Source organism: Eptesicus fuscus, chromosome 5 (assembly GCF_027574615.1).
Source record: "Eptesicus fuscus isolate TK198812 chromosome 5, DD_ASM_mEF_20220401, whole genome shotgun sequence".
In the NCBI taxonomy this organism is placed as follows: Eukaryota; Metazoa; Chordata; class Mammalia; order Chiroptera; family Vespertilionidae; genus Eptesicus; species Eptesicus fuscus.
In genome coordinates this window covers 2,279,120-2,292,486 of record NC_072477.1, presented here as the reverse complement: position 1 = coordinate 2,292,486, position 13,367 = coordinate 2,279,120, and the positions used below count along the sequence as shown (strand labels likewise).

General features: G+C 50.3%; 1 protein-coding gene across 1 annotated transcript; it reads left to right on the top strand.

Annotated features, from left to right (window-relative positions):
- The first annotated feature begins 601 nt into the window (after positions 1-601).
- LOC103302516 (alpha-1-antitrypsin-like) lies at positions 602-8,685 on the top strand. The gene is made up of 5 exons (XM_028136450.2): positions 602-636; positions 3,729-4,330; positions 5,778-6,048; positions 6,828-6,975; positions 8,426-8,685. Exons 1-5 carry the CDS (start codon positions 602-604, stop codon positions 8,609-8,611), a joined length of 1,242 nt encoding a protein of 413 aa, XP_027992251.2. The 3' UTR covers positions 8,612-8,685.
- The last annotated feature ends 4,682 nt before the right edge of the window (positions 8,686-13,367 follow it).

Here is a 13,367-nt window from a genome sequence, read left to right as displayed (position 1 = left end):
GAGCCTTGGTTTTCTCCCTAGCAAAACAGGAGCATTAAGGTCCCTTGAGGCCTTGATATTTCCAGGGTGGCCCAGGGTCATTCTTCCACAGGGTCACTCTGAGTCTTGGCTCCTGGTGGTGCCTGTGACCTCCCTCCCACCTGGATCAATGCACCTTGGAGGCCGATTTCAGGTCCAATGTGAGCTTTCCTGGGGCTGGCATCTTGGCAGCCTCAAGCCCAGGGACTTCAGGCTGCTGACATTTGTTGAAGATCAGTTCCAGGCTCTGAGTATGTCTTCCTCATTTACTCCTCTCCACAGATCTGTGAGGTGGGCATCAAAGCAAGACGGCCCTTTGGTCTTACATGGCCACACACCCCCCCTCAGGTGGCCTGGCACATGCTGGCTCCGCTAGACTAGGCTGCTGCAGGGAGGCACAGCAAGGCCCCGATGGTATCAGGCCCCCGCTGGCTGAGCGCTCAAGGCTCCCAGGCTCACTTCCTGCACAATGCGGGGGGCGGGTGGGGGAAAGGGGGCGGTTACTGGGCCATGGAATTTCGCATCCCCACGCCGAGATGCCCTATAAGTAGGTGAAGCCATGAGAGACGGGACAGCCTGTGAGATGAGTCCAGCCCGGCGAGGCTCTCTAGAGAGCAGGTGAGTTCCGCGTGCTGAGTGTGTAACCCTCCCACAGCCTCCTCGGAGCTGGGCTGGGGTGAGCTGGCTGGGGGTGCCACGATGATCACCTCCACTTGACAGAGGAGGACACTGAGGCACAGCAGGTCGGGCTGCAATTGCTGGGTCAGGATGGGAAGCCCGTCAGCGAGCCTTCCCTGTCCTGCTTGGCAGTTGTGGGCTCGCTCCCCTCAGCCGCCCCCGGAGCAGGCCCTCTCAGACTACCAGAGCTGTGGGCACAGCTGCTCGCTGCCGCTTCTCTCCATCCCCTCCCTGTGGCCTCCCACCTGCAAAGGGAGGGACCCGCCCCCTTGGAAGCCCCCTCCCCCTCCCCATTCTCTGCCCTGCTTCTTCTTTTTTTAATTTTTTTATAGCATTTCATGGTGTAGATGTCCACAGTTTTCTTACCCATTCATCTACTGATGGGCACTGGGGCTGTTTCCGGATCTTAGCTATTGTATATAGTGCTGCTATGAACATGGGGGTGCATGTATTCTTTCTGATTGGAGTTCTGGGGTTTTTAGGATATATTCCCAGAAGTGGGATCGCTGGGTCAAACGGAAGTTCCATACTGTTGCCCACAGTGGCTGCATCAGTCTGCACCCCCACCAGCAGGGAACTAGGGCTCCCTTTGCCCCACATCCTCACCAGCACTTGCTGTTTGTTGATTGCCCAGCCTCTCTACTTCAGTCTTCTTTCTTACCTGGTTCCTTTAAAACTCAGTCAGAGACAGAGACCTTGACCTTCCCTTCAATTCCACGCCCTGTCCATATCATTGAAGAGAGCAGATGCCTGATGAGCTTTTCCCACTTTCCAGAGCGCAGCCCGTGGTCTCCCCTCTGCTCCCTGGCCCCGACCTCCTACCCCACCAAGCCGGCCTTGATCTCTGGGAGGCTGAGGGGTATTCATTAACTCTTCCGATAACCCTCTTCTCTCACCTCTTCCCCTCTCTTATCTGGGTTCACGGCCCATCTTGATATCGGGTGGCCCCTCATGGATCCTAAAGGTTTTACTGCAAAACCCACGACCCTCTTCCCCCACAGAGCTGATGGGCGGTCTCTTTCTGGCTGTGAGCTTTGATGACGAGGCTGATTTCACTCACTTCTCCCGGCAATCTCACTTTAAAGGGGAAGCTCAGAGAGATTAGCATGTGGGCCCACAGCTAGGGAAGGACGGGGCAGATCAGAAGCCAGGCCTGTCCAAGGCTAACAGAGACTCCCTCGCACCACCTCCTGCCCCCATCCACCCTGTGTCACCGCAAAAAGCAGCACCTGAGGCCCTGTCACCTGAGCCCAGGGCTGGGGGTGGGTCCTGCCCTTGTGGGCAGGTGAGCCCACTGCAGACAATGTGGGGGATGGGACCTGGGACTCGCCGTGGGGCCAGCTTGGAATGGCTTCGAGGGGCTGTGGCCATGTGACTATTGATTGAGTGGGAACAGCCCTGACACTCCGAGACGGTTGCCATTTAGCCTTGTAGAGGTGATTGCCATTAAGTTCCCAGTGAAGAAGGGGCGCCCAAGCTCCCCAGGGGGCAGGAGAGGAGGTTCACTGCATCTCCCGAAGGCCTCGACTCAACCTGCCACCGCGGATCCCTGGGATCCCTAGACAAGGTCCCCACCCAAGAAGAACGCACGCCCTAAACTCACAGGTCTACTGAACACGTTGGCCCCCAGGGGCAAACTCAGTGGGGACTCACGTGACACAAATTCATCCTGAAATAAGAAACATGACTAACCAGGGAGGAGGAGGCCCCCCAAGGGGCCTCATGCCCTGAGCCCCTCCTGTCCCACCAGGGACCTCCACATGGGCACTTCTGACCCAGAAGACACTGGCAATGTCTGAAAACCCTCCACTGTCACACGGGAGGGCAGGTCTATCGGGGAGGCTGCTGCACGTCCCGCACCGCACAGGACAGCCGGGGCCTGGGACTTTGCTGCCCCAGTGTTTCTGGTGCTGGGCTGAGCCCCTGACTCCTTGTGTGCCCGCACCCTACAAACAGCCAGGCTCCAGCTTGGGAAGAGTCGGCAGGTGACCACGCCTGGCACAGAGGGCTGGGCCCGAAGCCAGAAGCCTGTCTGTCCCGGCTCTGCTTGGCCAGCTGCATGGCCGCGAGCAAGTCACCAACCCTCTCGAGCCTCACTTTCTGGCATCCTGCAAAGTGAAGATAAGGAGACGCTCCATCAGACCATGGATGTCTGGGAGGGCCTCCCGGTGAAGGCTCGCAGGTGCTCTTCCTCCAAACAGCCCCGACAGCCCGCAGGCCTGGCACACGCAGGATCCGGTAATAGCCCACACCAGGCTCAGGTGGCCCGCATGTGCAAGCTGCAGTGGTTGTGAGAAAAGGGAGAGGGATGAAGTGTCTGGCGTGAGGGAGGATCTGGGCCATGTCGGGCAGGATGGGATTCCTGTGAGCTCTGTGGTATTCCGGCTGTGTGTCCTTGGGCAAGATCTTTCCCTCTCTGGGCAGCAGCCTCTCTGCCCATTAAATAACTAAGTCCCATGGCAGCCGCTTGGAGCTGTTCCAGATCCAGTCATCCCTGAGGCGGATCTGGCTGCTACCTGGGTAACTGTGTGTATCCAGCATCTGTGTCCTGTGCCTCAGTTTCTTCTTTGATAAAATAGGAGCTGTGGTCCTTGCACCTCGGGGTCACTCAGATGTCAGGGTAGCTGTAGAGAGCTTGACCCACACTCCCTATGTCCTGCTCCTTTCTGTGCTCTGTGACCTTGGACAAGTGACTTAGCCTGCGGCACTTTGGTCTCCTCATCTGTAGACTGAGAATTGGCATATGACCTGCATCCTACGATTGCTCTAAGAGGGCAAGGAGATGTGCGATCGAAGTGCTCAGAGAGGAGCCCGGCACCTGGGAACGCTGTGCAAGTCTCAGCTGTTGTTCTGAGTCATGCTGATGAGGACGGAGAACGGGCCTGGCACAGGGCTGCGTGGAGGAGGTGCTGAATAAGCGCCGGCTGCTGGACATGGTGTGAGTCAGTGGCCAGGGGGACTCACTGTGTGGCCTGACTTGGGCGTGATGCCCCTTCTCTCTCTCTCTCTCTCTCTCTCTCTCTCTCTCTCAGGACAATGCCGTCCTCCATCACGTGGGGCCTCCTCCTGCTGGCAGGCCTGTGCTGCCTCGCTCCTGCCTCCCTGGCTGATAGTCTCCACGGAGTCGCTGTCCACAAGATCGCCCCAAACCTGGCCGACTTCGCCTTCAGCCTGTACCGCCAGGTGGCCCGTCAGTCCAACTCCACCAACATCTTCTTCTCCCCAGCGAGCATCGCTACAGCCTTTGCCATGCTCTCCCTGGGGGCCAAGGGCGCCACCCACACCCAGATCCTGGAGGGATTACATTTCAACTTGAAGAAGGTACCTGAGGCGGACATCCACACAGGCTTACAAAATCTCCTCCACACCCTCAACGAGCCAGACAGACAGTTGCAGCTGATCACTGGCAACATCTTGTTTGCCAATGAGAGTGTGAAGTTCGTGGGTAAGTTTTTGGAGGATGCCGGGAAGCTGTACCACACAGATGTCTTCTCCATCAACTTCAGAGACACCAAGGCCAAGAAACAGGTCAACAATTACATAGGGATGAAAAGCCGAGAAAAAATTGTAGATCTGGTCCAAGAGCTTGACAAAGACACAACTCTTGCTCTGGCAAATTACATCTTCTTTCAAGGTAGGTTTTACCACCAGCCTGAGCTGGTTCCCATGGAAACATCCAAAAACATTCTCAAACATCAGTCCCTAAGCTTTCCGGGGCGGTGCAGGATGCCATGTGACTGTGCATCTGGGCAGGGGGATCCCGTTCTCCCCACACAACCACAGAAAACGCCCCCTCATCAAGTCAGGTCAGCGATCGAAGGGTCAGCAGTCAGAGCATCATCTTCCCTGCAGGACGTGCCAGAGCCTTTGTGCCTGTTCCACGTGCACCGTAAATCCCCACCAGGGACGGAGGTACAATATGCAATGTGCCCCCCCCCCACACACACACACACACACACAGAGCCAGACAAACACACGTTAGCAGAGTGTAAAAACAAAGAAGGTCTCCTGGGCCACTCTAGTGTCGGGGGAGGAGTGGCAGCTTTAGTCAGAAAGACGGGGTCAATCCTGCCTCCACCACCCGCCAGTGTCTGGCTCTCGGCAAGTCTCTGCACCTCTCTGAGGTTCGCGTTTCCTACCTGGAACATGAGCACAGTGATCCCTGGTTGTCAGGTTTCTGTGAGGAGCACGCATGTCACAAAGAACATGGGACTACAGGCTCACAATGTGGGTGCTCAGCTGAACTTGACTCTCGGCCTGCCTTCCTCCCTCTGAGTGAAGAAAATGCCAGAAACCTCTGGGTCCCAGAGCACATTCTGAGGCTGTTGAAACAGTCCCTGGAAGTAGCCTGGGGCAGGCAGGTGAGAGTCAAGGTCAGGGGCTGCTTCCTTCTCTCTGTGGGCTCCTTGACCTGGGGCCGAAAATGCCCTGGAGAGCGCCAAGGCCAGACTCAGCACATCCTGGGCCCCAGCTGAGCGGTGGGACCCCAGGCTGGTCTTGTCCCCTCTGCAGCCTCAGTCTCCACCTTCCATCCAATGAGAAAGGGGCTCAGGGCTCCCCGAGACTCCTGTGCACTCTCACCTGGCAGGATGGTGATGGTCTCTTGGAATAGCAGAGGGGGTGCCCAGGCCTCCGCGTCTCACATGTTGGTCCAAAAGGCCATTAGGGGAAGAACAAGGGTGATTTCCCCAAACGCTAAGAACCCGAGGCAAGGGGCAGGGAGACTCAGGCCAGGAGCTGCCAAGTACGACTGATGCCCATCACTTTCATTTAGCCCCTTCTGAGCAACCCTCCAATACTAGAAAATAGGCATGAAATACAAGTTCACATGCTTACTCTGCCCAGCCAGGCTGGCAGCCTGAGCCTCTACAATATAGACACCGTGGACCCTCCTCCAGCCGGCTTTCTCCCCACTGAAGTCCTGTCAGTGAGCTGAGGTCCCTTCCAGCTCCATCTGACAGATGGGGAAGCTGAGGCTCAGGGAGAGCCCTCTCACGCAGGAGGTTCAGGGCTCCTGCGTTCTGCCACGGGTACCTAACCGTCCCCTCTCCTGGCTGACCAGCACCTTCCCCTCTCCCCAGGCCGGTGGAAGGTTAAAATCGAGACCGAGAGCTTTGTAGCAGAAGACTTCCACGTGGACAGAAAGACCACGAAAAGGGTGCCCATGATCCACCGCGTGGGCAGGTTTGGCCTGCTGCACGACAAGGCGCTCTCCTCCTGGGTGCTGCTGCAGTATTACAGCGGCCCCGTGCCCGCCTTCCTGATCCTGCCCGACGAGGGGAAGATGCAGTACCTGGAGGCCAAGGTCTGCCCGAAGCACCTGGCCAGGATCTTCAAAACCATCGACATACGGTGATTCCCAGCCCGGGGCTGACCGGGAGCCGCCACGTCGGGCCTGGCCAGAGGGCCGGGGGAGGGGGCCCTCCTCATGCCTGACTCTGCGTTCAGACAGAAGCCAGCATCAGCTTAGGTAGCACCGGCCGGGCTCCTCAAGAGGGACAGTGCCGGCAGCTGAGGAGGCAGAGCCCTGACCTTGGGGACCTCCAGCTTGGACACTGCCCCTTCCCCATGTCAGCGCCTGGCGCAGGGAGAGCAGCGCCTCACTCGCTAGGAGAGAACCCAGGAGGAAGCGGTGGGCTTCCCGGAAAAGTCGGAATGTGGAGGGAAAGGGTAGAAAGTTCCCGGCTAGAATCACGCCAGACCTTCTCAGGGCCACACTCTCCCCAGTGGAAACAAGAGCTGAGCAATCAGCCCGTGTGTCACTCCGCACTCACTGGAGGAATGTCACTCAGCACCTGAAACCATGCCCCACATTCCCCTGGGATTCCAGCCCCAAAGGCCCCGTCGGGGGTGACCAAACCCTGCAGGGCAGTGTGCGAAGTGTTTCCCAAGGACACTATGGGTCTGCCCGGAGGGCTTCTCAGAGGAGGTGGCATGTGAGAGGCTTTCAGGATAAGAGGACCCACATTATTCTGACATTCTCGGACAGGGTAGAGCACCTAACAATACAACAAACCAACACTGACCTCCATCCTCTTGTGGGTAGAGAGGCAGGGGCCAAGAGGGAGAAATGACCAGAAAAGAAACTTTCCATGTTGTGAAATTCCTTTCTTTTCTAACCATCTTCACAGGCCTGCCAGTCTGAGTATGCCCAAACTGTCCATTTCTGGAACCTACGATCTCAAAGCCATCCTGGGAGAAATGGGCATCACCAAGGTCTTCAGTAATGGGGCTGAGCTCTCGGGGATCAGCGAGGAGGTTCCCCTGAAGCTGTCCAAGGTGAGCCTGTCCCTGGTGTCCACAGGGCACAATGTGTGCGGGCTGCAGCCCAGGGGAGGGGACGAAGGGGCACAAACACCCCGCAGACCGAGGTCTCTGGGGAAGGCCAGTGGCCTCACCAAGACTGGGACGTGCTCAGGCGCCCGAGGGAGGGGTGGCTCCTGTGTCCTGGCCCTTTAGGGACATCCTCTGAGGCGGGGTCACTGACCCTCTGTCTCATCTCTGGTCAGGGTCTTCTCCTCTTTGGGCCTCGATGGACCCATATTTACCAAGTCAGACTGAGGGTCAGGGATTTCAAAGGAATCCCCCCACACACACACACCCGCCCTTCCTGTGACATTGGGAGCTATTGATGAATCAGCAAGCCAAGTTAATGAGTGACTGGGCTAAAGATGCCACTAATCAGGAGAACTGAGGGGACCACAGCAACAACTGCGGCTCAGGACTGGCTACAAACTGAGTGCCTGGCTGTGGACTGGATGCTATGAAGGGGTCTCCATCTACGCCCTGGTCCCCAAGGAGCTTACAATCGGACACTAGAAACAAGAGACACGCCCAGGGACAGAAAGTCCAAGTCCGGCTTCTACCTCCTGAGGTGGGGCTGTTTGCAGGGAGGATGAGAATGTTGGTCCGGAGGCCTGAGGGTGCGCAGGTGGAGTCGGCAAAGGCCTTGAGAAGTAGAGAGGCCTGGTGTCCCCTGCGGGGGTTGGGAGAAGGGGCTGGTATCCCCTGCAGGGGGGGCCTGGATGGAAGGACAAGGCAGGTGGTAAGAGAGGACTGAGTATGGTGCAGGGAAGGGACCAGCTCCTGGAGAAGGAACAGTAAAGGAGAGGAGTCTGGGATGAGGCTGAGCAAGTAGGTTCAGCCAGTGGATGGTGCCCCACAGTTCCCAGGTAAAGAGCTCTGAGTTCGTTGTGCTGGTGCATGCACATATACATGCACACTCTAACACAGGCAGCATTTATGGAGCACCTACGCTGGCTGGGGTTCTCACAGAGAGCACCTAATGGCCCTAGGTGGTCATATCATGTAGCTCTGGTTTTCCTACTTAGGGAAGCGAGGATTCAAGAAGAGTATTCATCTCCTTGAGGTGGCACAGTTAGTTAGTTAGTTAGTTAGTTAGTTAGTTAGCTAACTGGTGGGGAAAAATAGATTGTAACCCCATTTCATGTCCTTCCCACCACACCATGATGATTCCAGTTGTGAGTCCAGTGATTCTTTAATAAAAATGCTCCAATGGCAGACACCCAGCTGGCAATTCTGCTTGTCCTTGTTTTGTTTTACAATCAAGGAAATGCTATAGAGGTCCAGGTCCCCACTGGGCCTCTGTGCAGACCCTTCCCTGAGCCCCCAGCACAGCTCCCCCCATATCTGGCCTTGCTCCAAGGCCTGGGGAAAGGACGGCGCAGTCTGCCTCTGCCCCAGCATGCCTCTGCTGTGTCCCTTCCAGGCGCTGCACAAGGCTGTGCTGACCACTGATGAGAGTGGGACTGATCATTCTGGTGCCATGCCTTCGGGAGAGCGTGACAGGTTTAAGCATCTGACCATCAAGTTCAACAGGCCCTTCTTAGTCATCATCATGGATGAAAACGCCAACATGCCTCTCTTCATGGGAAAGATGGTAAATCCCATGTAAAAGTAACTGCCTCTCCGGGTTCAGCCCTTCAGTTCCCAAGCCAAGCCCCCTCCCTTGGTGACATTAAAGAATGGATAAACTGGCCCGAGCTTGAGTGTGACATGCAAATCCCTGAGTCTCCGAGTCTCCTTTCACATCCCCAGGATGTGTGTGGAATCCAGGTCACAGCATCTTTCTATCCATTTATTATTGATTAAGTATTTACACTGTCCAGGCATTGTGGTTGGCAAGCATAAAGTTTTGGCTGAAACCATAATTTACTTAATGCATATAGGCACCCAGCAGTGACAGGAGATGGGCATACTGGAGATGGGTGGGGAGATGGGTGGGAGATGGGTGGGGAGATGGGTGGGGAGATGGGTGGGAGATGGGTGGGGAGATGGGTGGGGAGATGGGTGGGGCACCTAATTAACTACTTAGACTTTGGTAAAAGAGTGGCAGGAAAAGAGGGCAACAGTTAGGCAAGACTAAGCCAGGCAGAGCACACAGCAGGGAGAGTTTAGGGTCTGCACTTACTTAGGGGACCCAATATTTCTGAATAATAAAGGCTCAAATCTACATTAAATAATGGTGTTTGGACCTCTGGGTGGAGCAAATGTTAAAATATAAAAATACAAATGCTTCAGAAGAAAGCATTGATATTGCAGTGCCTAAAAGTTCTCTAAACTAGAGAATAAAGCCAAACCCATAAAAGGAAGGATTATCATATTTGACTTTATAAAATGTCTGGCCAATAAAATGCAATTTGATTCACCAAGAAGGTATAACAAATATAAATATACTAGAGGCCCGGTGCACAAAATTAGTGCACTCGGGACAGGGGGTCCCTCAGCCCAGCCTGACACTCTCACAGTCCAGGATCCCGCAGGGGATGTCCGACTTGATGACTTAGGCCCGCTCCCTACAGTCGGGCATCCTTAGCGCTGCCATGGAGGCAGGAGATGCTCCCACCACCACCACTGCGCTTACCAGATGTGAGCCTGGCTTCTGGCTGAGCAGCGCTCCCCCCTGTGGGAGTGCACTGACCACCAGGGGGCAACTTCTGCATTAAGAGTCTGCCCCCTGGTGGTCAGTGTGCATCATAGCAACCAGTCATTCTTCCATTCAGTCGATTTGCATATTAGTCTTTTATTACATAAGACTAGAGGCCCGTTGAACAATATTCATGCAAGAATAGGCCTTCTTTCCCCTGGCTTCACTTCCGGCCGCCCGGGAGCTGCCAAGTCCCTGCTCTCAGCCAGAACACCACTTCTGTAGCTCCCTCCGCCCCCCTCCCTACCCCTCATAGCAGGCGTCCCACCACAGCCGGTCACTCCATGCCTGCATATGCAAATTAACCTTCCATCTTTGTCAGGTTAATTTGCATACTCACTCCTGATTGGCTGGGGGCATAGTGGAGGTATGGTCAATTTACATGTTTGTCTATTATTAGGTAAGATATGCACCAAACATCAGAGCTCCTAAATATATGAAGCAAACATTGACAGAAGTAATGGAAGAAATAGGAACACATTATAGTAGGAGAAGCAATACCCCACACTAAATAATTAATAGAAAAACCAGGCAGAAGATCAAAAAAGGAAACAGAAGAGTTGAACACCTCTACAGAGCAACTGTACTAACAGACATATCAGAATACTGCACCCACGAGAGCAGAATAAACATTTTTCTCAAGTGCAAATGGGGAATTCTCCAGAATAGAACATATATATGTTAGGTCACAAAGCAAATTTTAATACATTTTAAAAGACTGGAATCATACAGCCTAGTTGGCATGGCTCAGTGTTTAAGAGTTGACATATAAACCAGGAGGTCATGGTTCATTCCCCGACAGGGCACATGCCCAGGTTGCAGGCTCATTCCCCAGTAGGGGGTGTGTAGGAGGCAGCCGATCAATGATGCTCTCTCATCATTGATGTTCCTATCTCTCTATCCCTATCCCTTCCTCTCTGAAATAAATAAAAATGTATTTTTTAAAAAAGATTGGAATCATACAAAGTAGCTTGTACAATCACATTAAAATGAAACTAGAAATCAGTAGCAAAAGAAAACCTGAAAAATCCTATTGGTCAAAGAAGATATCACAAGAAAAATTTTAAAATATCTTGAGACAAGTAAAAATGAAAACACTACTTACCAAAACTTATGGGATGCAGTAAAAGCAATACTAAGAAAATTCATAGCTCTAAGCATTTACATTTTAAAAAAGAGTATCTCAAATCACCAACCTAGCTTCACACCATAAAGAACTAGGGGAAAATAGCTAAACTCAAAGCTAACAAAAGAAAGAATATAAAAAAGACTAGAGCAAAGATAATTAAAAAAATATATACCATTTTTTAAAAAATCAACAAAACCAAGAGTTGATTCTTTGAAAAGATCAACAAAATAGGCAAACATTTAGAGAGTCTGACTAAGAAAAAAAGAGAGAACACTCAAATAACTAAAATCAGAAATGAAGAAGACATTACAAGTGATTTTGCACAAATAAAAAGGATTATAAGATAATACTATGAAAAAATTATATGCCAACAAACTGGATAATTAGATACAACAGATAAATTTCCAGAAACAGTCAACCAAGAATTGCTCATGAAGAAATAGAAATTGTATAAGTAGCAATGGAAATTGAATCAATAATAAAAAACCTCCCAACAAAGAAAATCCTAGGACCTCATGCTTCACTGTTGAATTCTACCAAGTATTTAAAAAGTAATTCACACATATAATCATCAAACTTTTCCAAAAAATGAAGAGGAAATAATCCTTCTAACTTATTTTATAAAATCAGCATTACTCTGATACCAAAGCCAAAGACACTACAAGAAAAAAACAACAACTATAAACCAACATTTCTGATGCAAAAATCCTCAACAAAATTTGAGAAAATATAGTTCAACAGCACATTATAAGGATTATACACCACCATCAAGTGGGATTTGTTATTGGACAAAGTAAGGGTGGTTTAACATATGAAAATCAATCACTACAATATATCACATTAACAGAATGAAGGAGAAAACAAATGATTATCTCATTTGATACAGAAATATTTGACAAAATTCAACATCCTTTCATGATAAAAACACTGAAAAAAACTAGGAATAGAAGGTAACTACCTCAATATAATAAAGACCATATATAAAAAACCACTACTGATTGTAGAGAGCGCCTGGGAAGGCCCAGCTACTTCTTCAACCATGTCTCTGGCTATGCTAGCATTGGTTAGCTGCCTGTCTTCTGTAAAGTCTTGAGCAGTCAAGTCCGAGGACTCTGAGTAAATATACACCAACAGCAAAAGAAACTTTCTTTCATTTAGTAGCAAAAAATGTTAACATGTCTGTAGTTTTGATTTCTCTCTTATTGCTGTTTTGCATTGGCATTGTTTTGTTATTATTTTAATAGCCAGGGTTTTGCTCTTGACATTCAAGTTTTAAAATTATAACATGTATATAGTTTGGTTTTTGCATTAGCATTGTTTGCAATTGTTTTAATATTAGAGCTTTATTCTTGATGTTTATATTTTACTTTTATTATAGTAGCTTAAAAACCAAAAAAGGGTGAGATGTAGAGAGCGCCTGGGAAGGCACATGGGCATTCGTTAATTATCGTCAGCTGAACCCAAGGCGACAGGCAAAGCCACACCCTGGGAACTCGCTTTGCCAAAAAGGCAAGAGTGTTATCAGCTTGGCCTTCACTTCAGCCCAGGTGTCAGGGAGTGTGTTTTGATATGTAAATCCAGTCAAGCACCAGGAATGCTCAGGCCTACTCAAGAATGCAAATAATCTCCTTTGTCTTGACCTTTTGATGAAACTTCCTGGTATTTGGTGGTATAAAATAAACATGCTGCAGGGGCTCTGGGTCACTGTCTCTCCAGCAGAAGAGGGCAGCAGTCCCACCCAGTTCCCAGCTTTCTCCTTCTATCTCTGTGTCTTGTCTCTTTCCTTTATTTCTCAATCCCCAGCTCCTCTACTCAGGAACTGGACCCGCTCTCTAGCTGCGCTGGATGCGGAAAAAAGAGAAATATTTTTACATCAACTGATATCATACTCAGTGATGAAAGACAGTTTTTCTTTTAGTATCAATAAAACAAGACAAGGATGCCTGCTTTGGCTTCTTCTAGTTAGCATAGTAATAGAACTTTCAGCCAGTGCAATTAGGCAAGAAAAAACTATTAAAAGCATCCAAATTAGAAAGAAAGAAGTAAAATGATCTTTGTTCACAGACAACATGATTTACATGTATAAAACTCTAAAGATTATACACATACACTGTTAGAACTAATAAACATAGTCAGCAAAGATTCAAGAGTCAAAATCAATAGGCAAAAATCAGTTGCATTTCACACACTAACAACAAACAATCCATTAAGGAACTTTAAAAACAAATTCTATATACAATAGCATCAAAAAGAATAAAATATGTAGGAATAAACTTTCACCAAGGAGGTGAAAAATTTGTACACAGAAAACTACAAAACATTGCTAAAGAAATTAAATAATATATTAACAAGTGGAAAGACATTCCATGTTCAGAGACTTGAAAACAACATTGTTAAGATGTCACTAATACCCACTCAATCAGTAGATTTAATGAAATCTCTATCAAAATCCCACAAGCATCTAGTATAGAAATAGGAAAAATCCATCCTAAAATTCACATGGAATCTCATGGGACCTGAACAATCAAAACAATCCTGAAAAGGAACAAAGTGAGAGATTGCATATTTCCTGATTTCAAAGCTACAGCAATCAAA

Coding starts and splice junctions, on each gene's coding strand:
- LOC103302516 (XM_028136450.2), top strand. CDS start 602: ATGAGTCCAGCCCGGCGAGGCTCTCTAGAGAGCAG. Junction 637..3,728: donor CGAGGCTCTCTAGAGAGCAG/GTGAGTTCCGCG, acceptor TCTCTCTCTCAG/GACAATGCCGTCCTCCATCA. Junction 4,331..5,777: donor AAATTACATCTTCTTTCAAG/GTAGGTTTTACC, acceptor CCCTCTCCCCAG/GCCGGTGGAAGGTTAAAATC.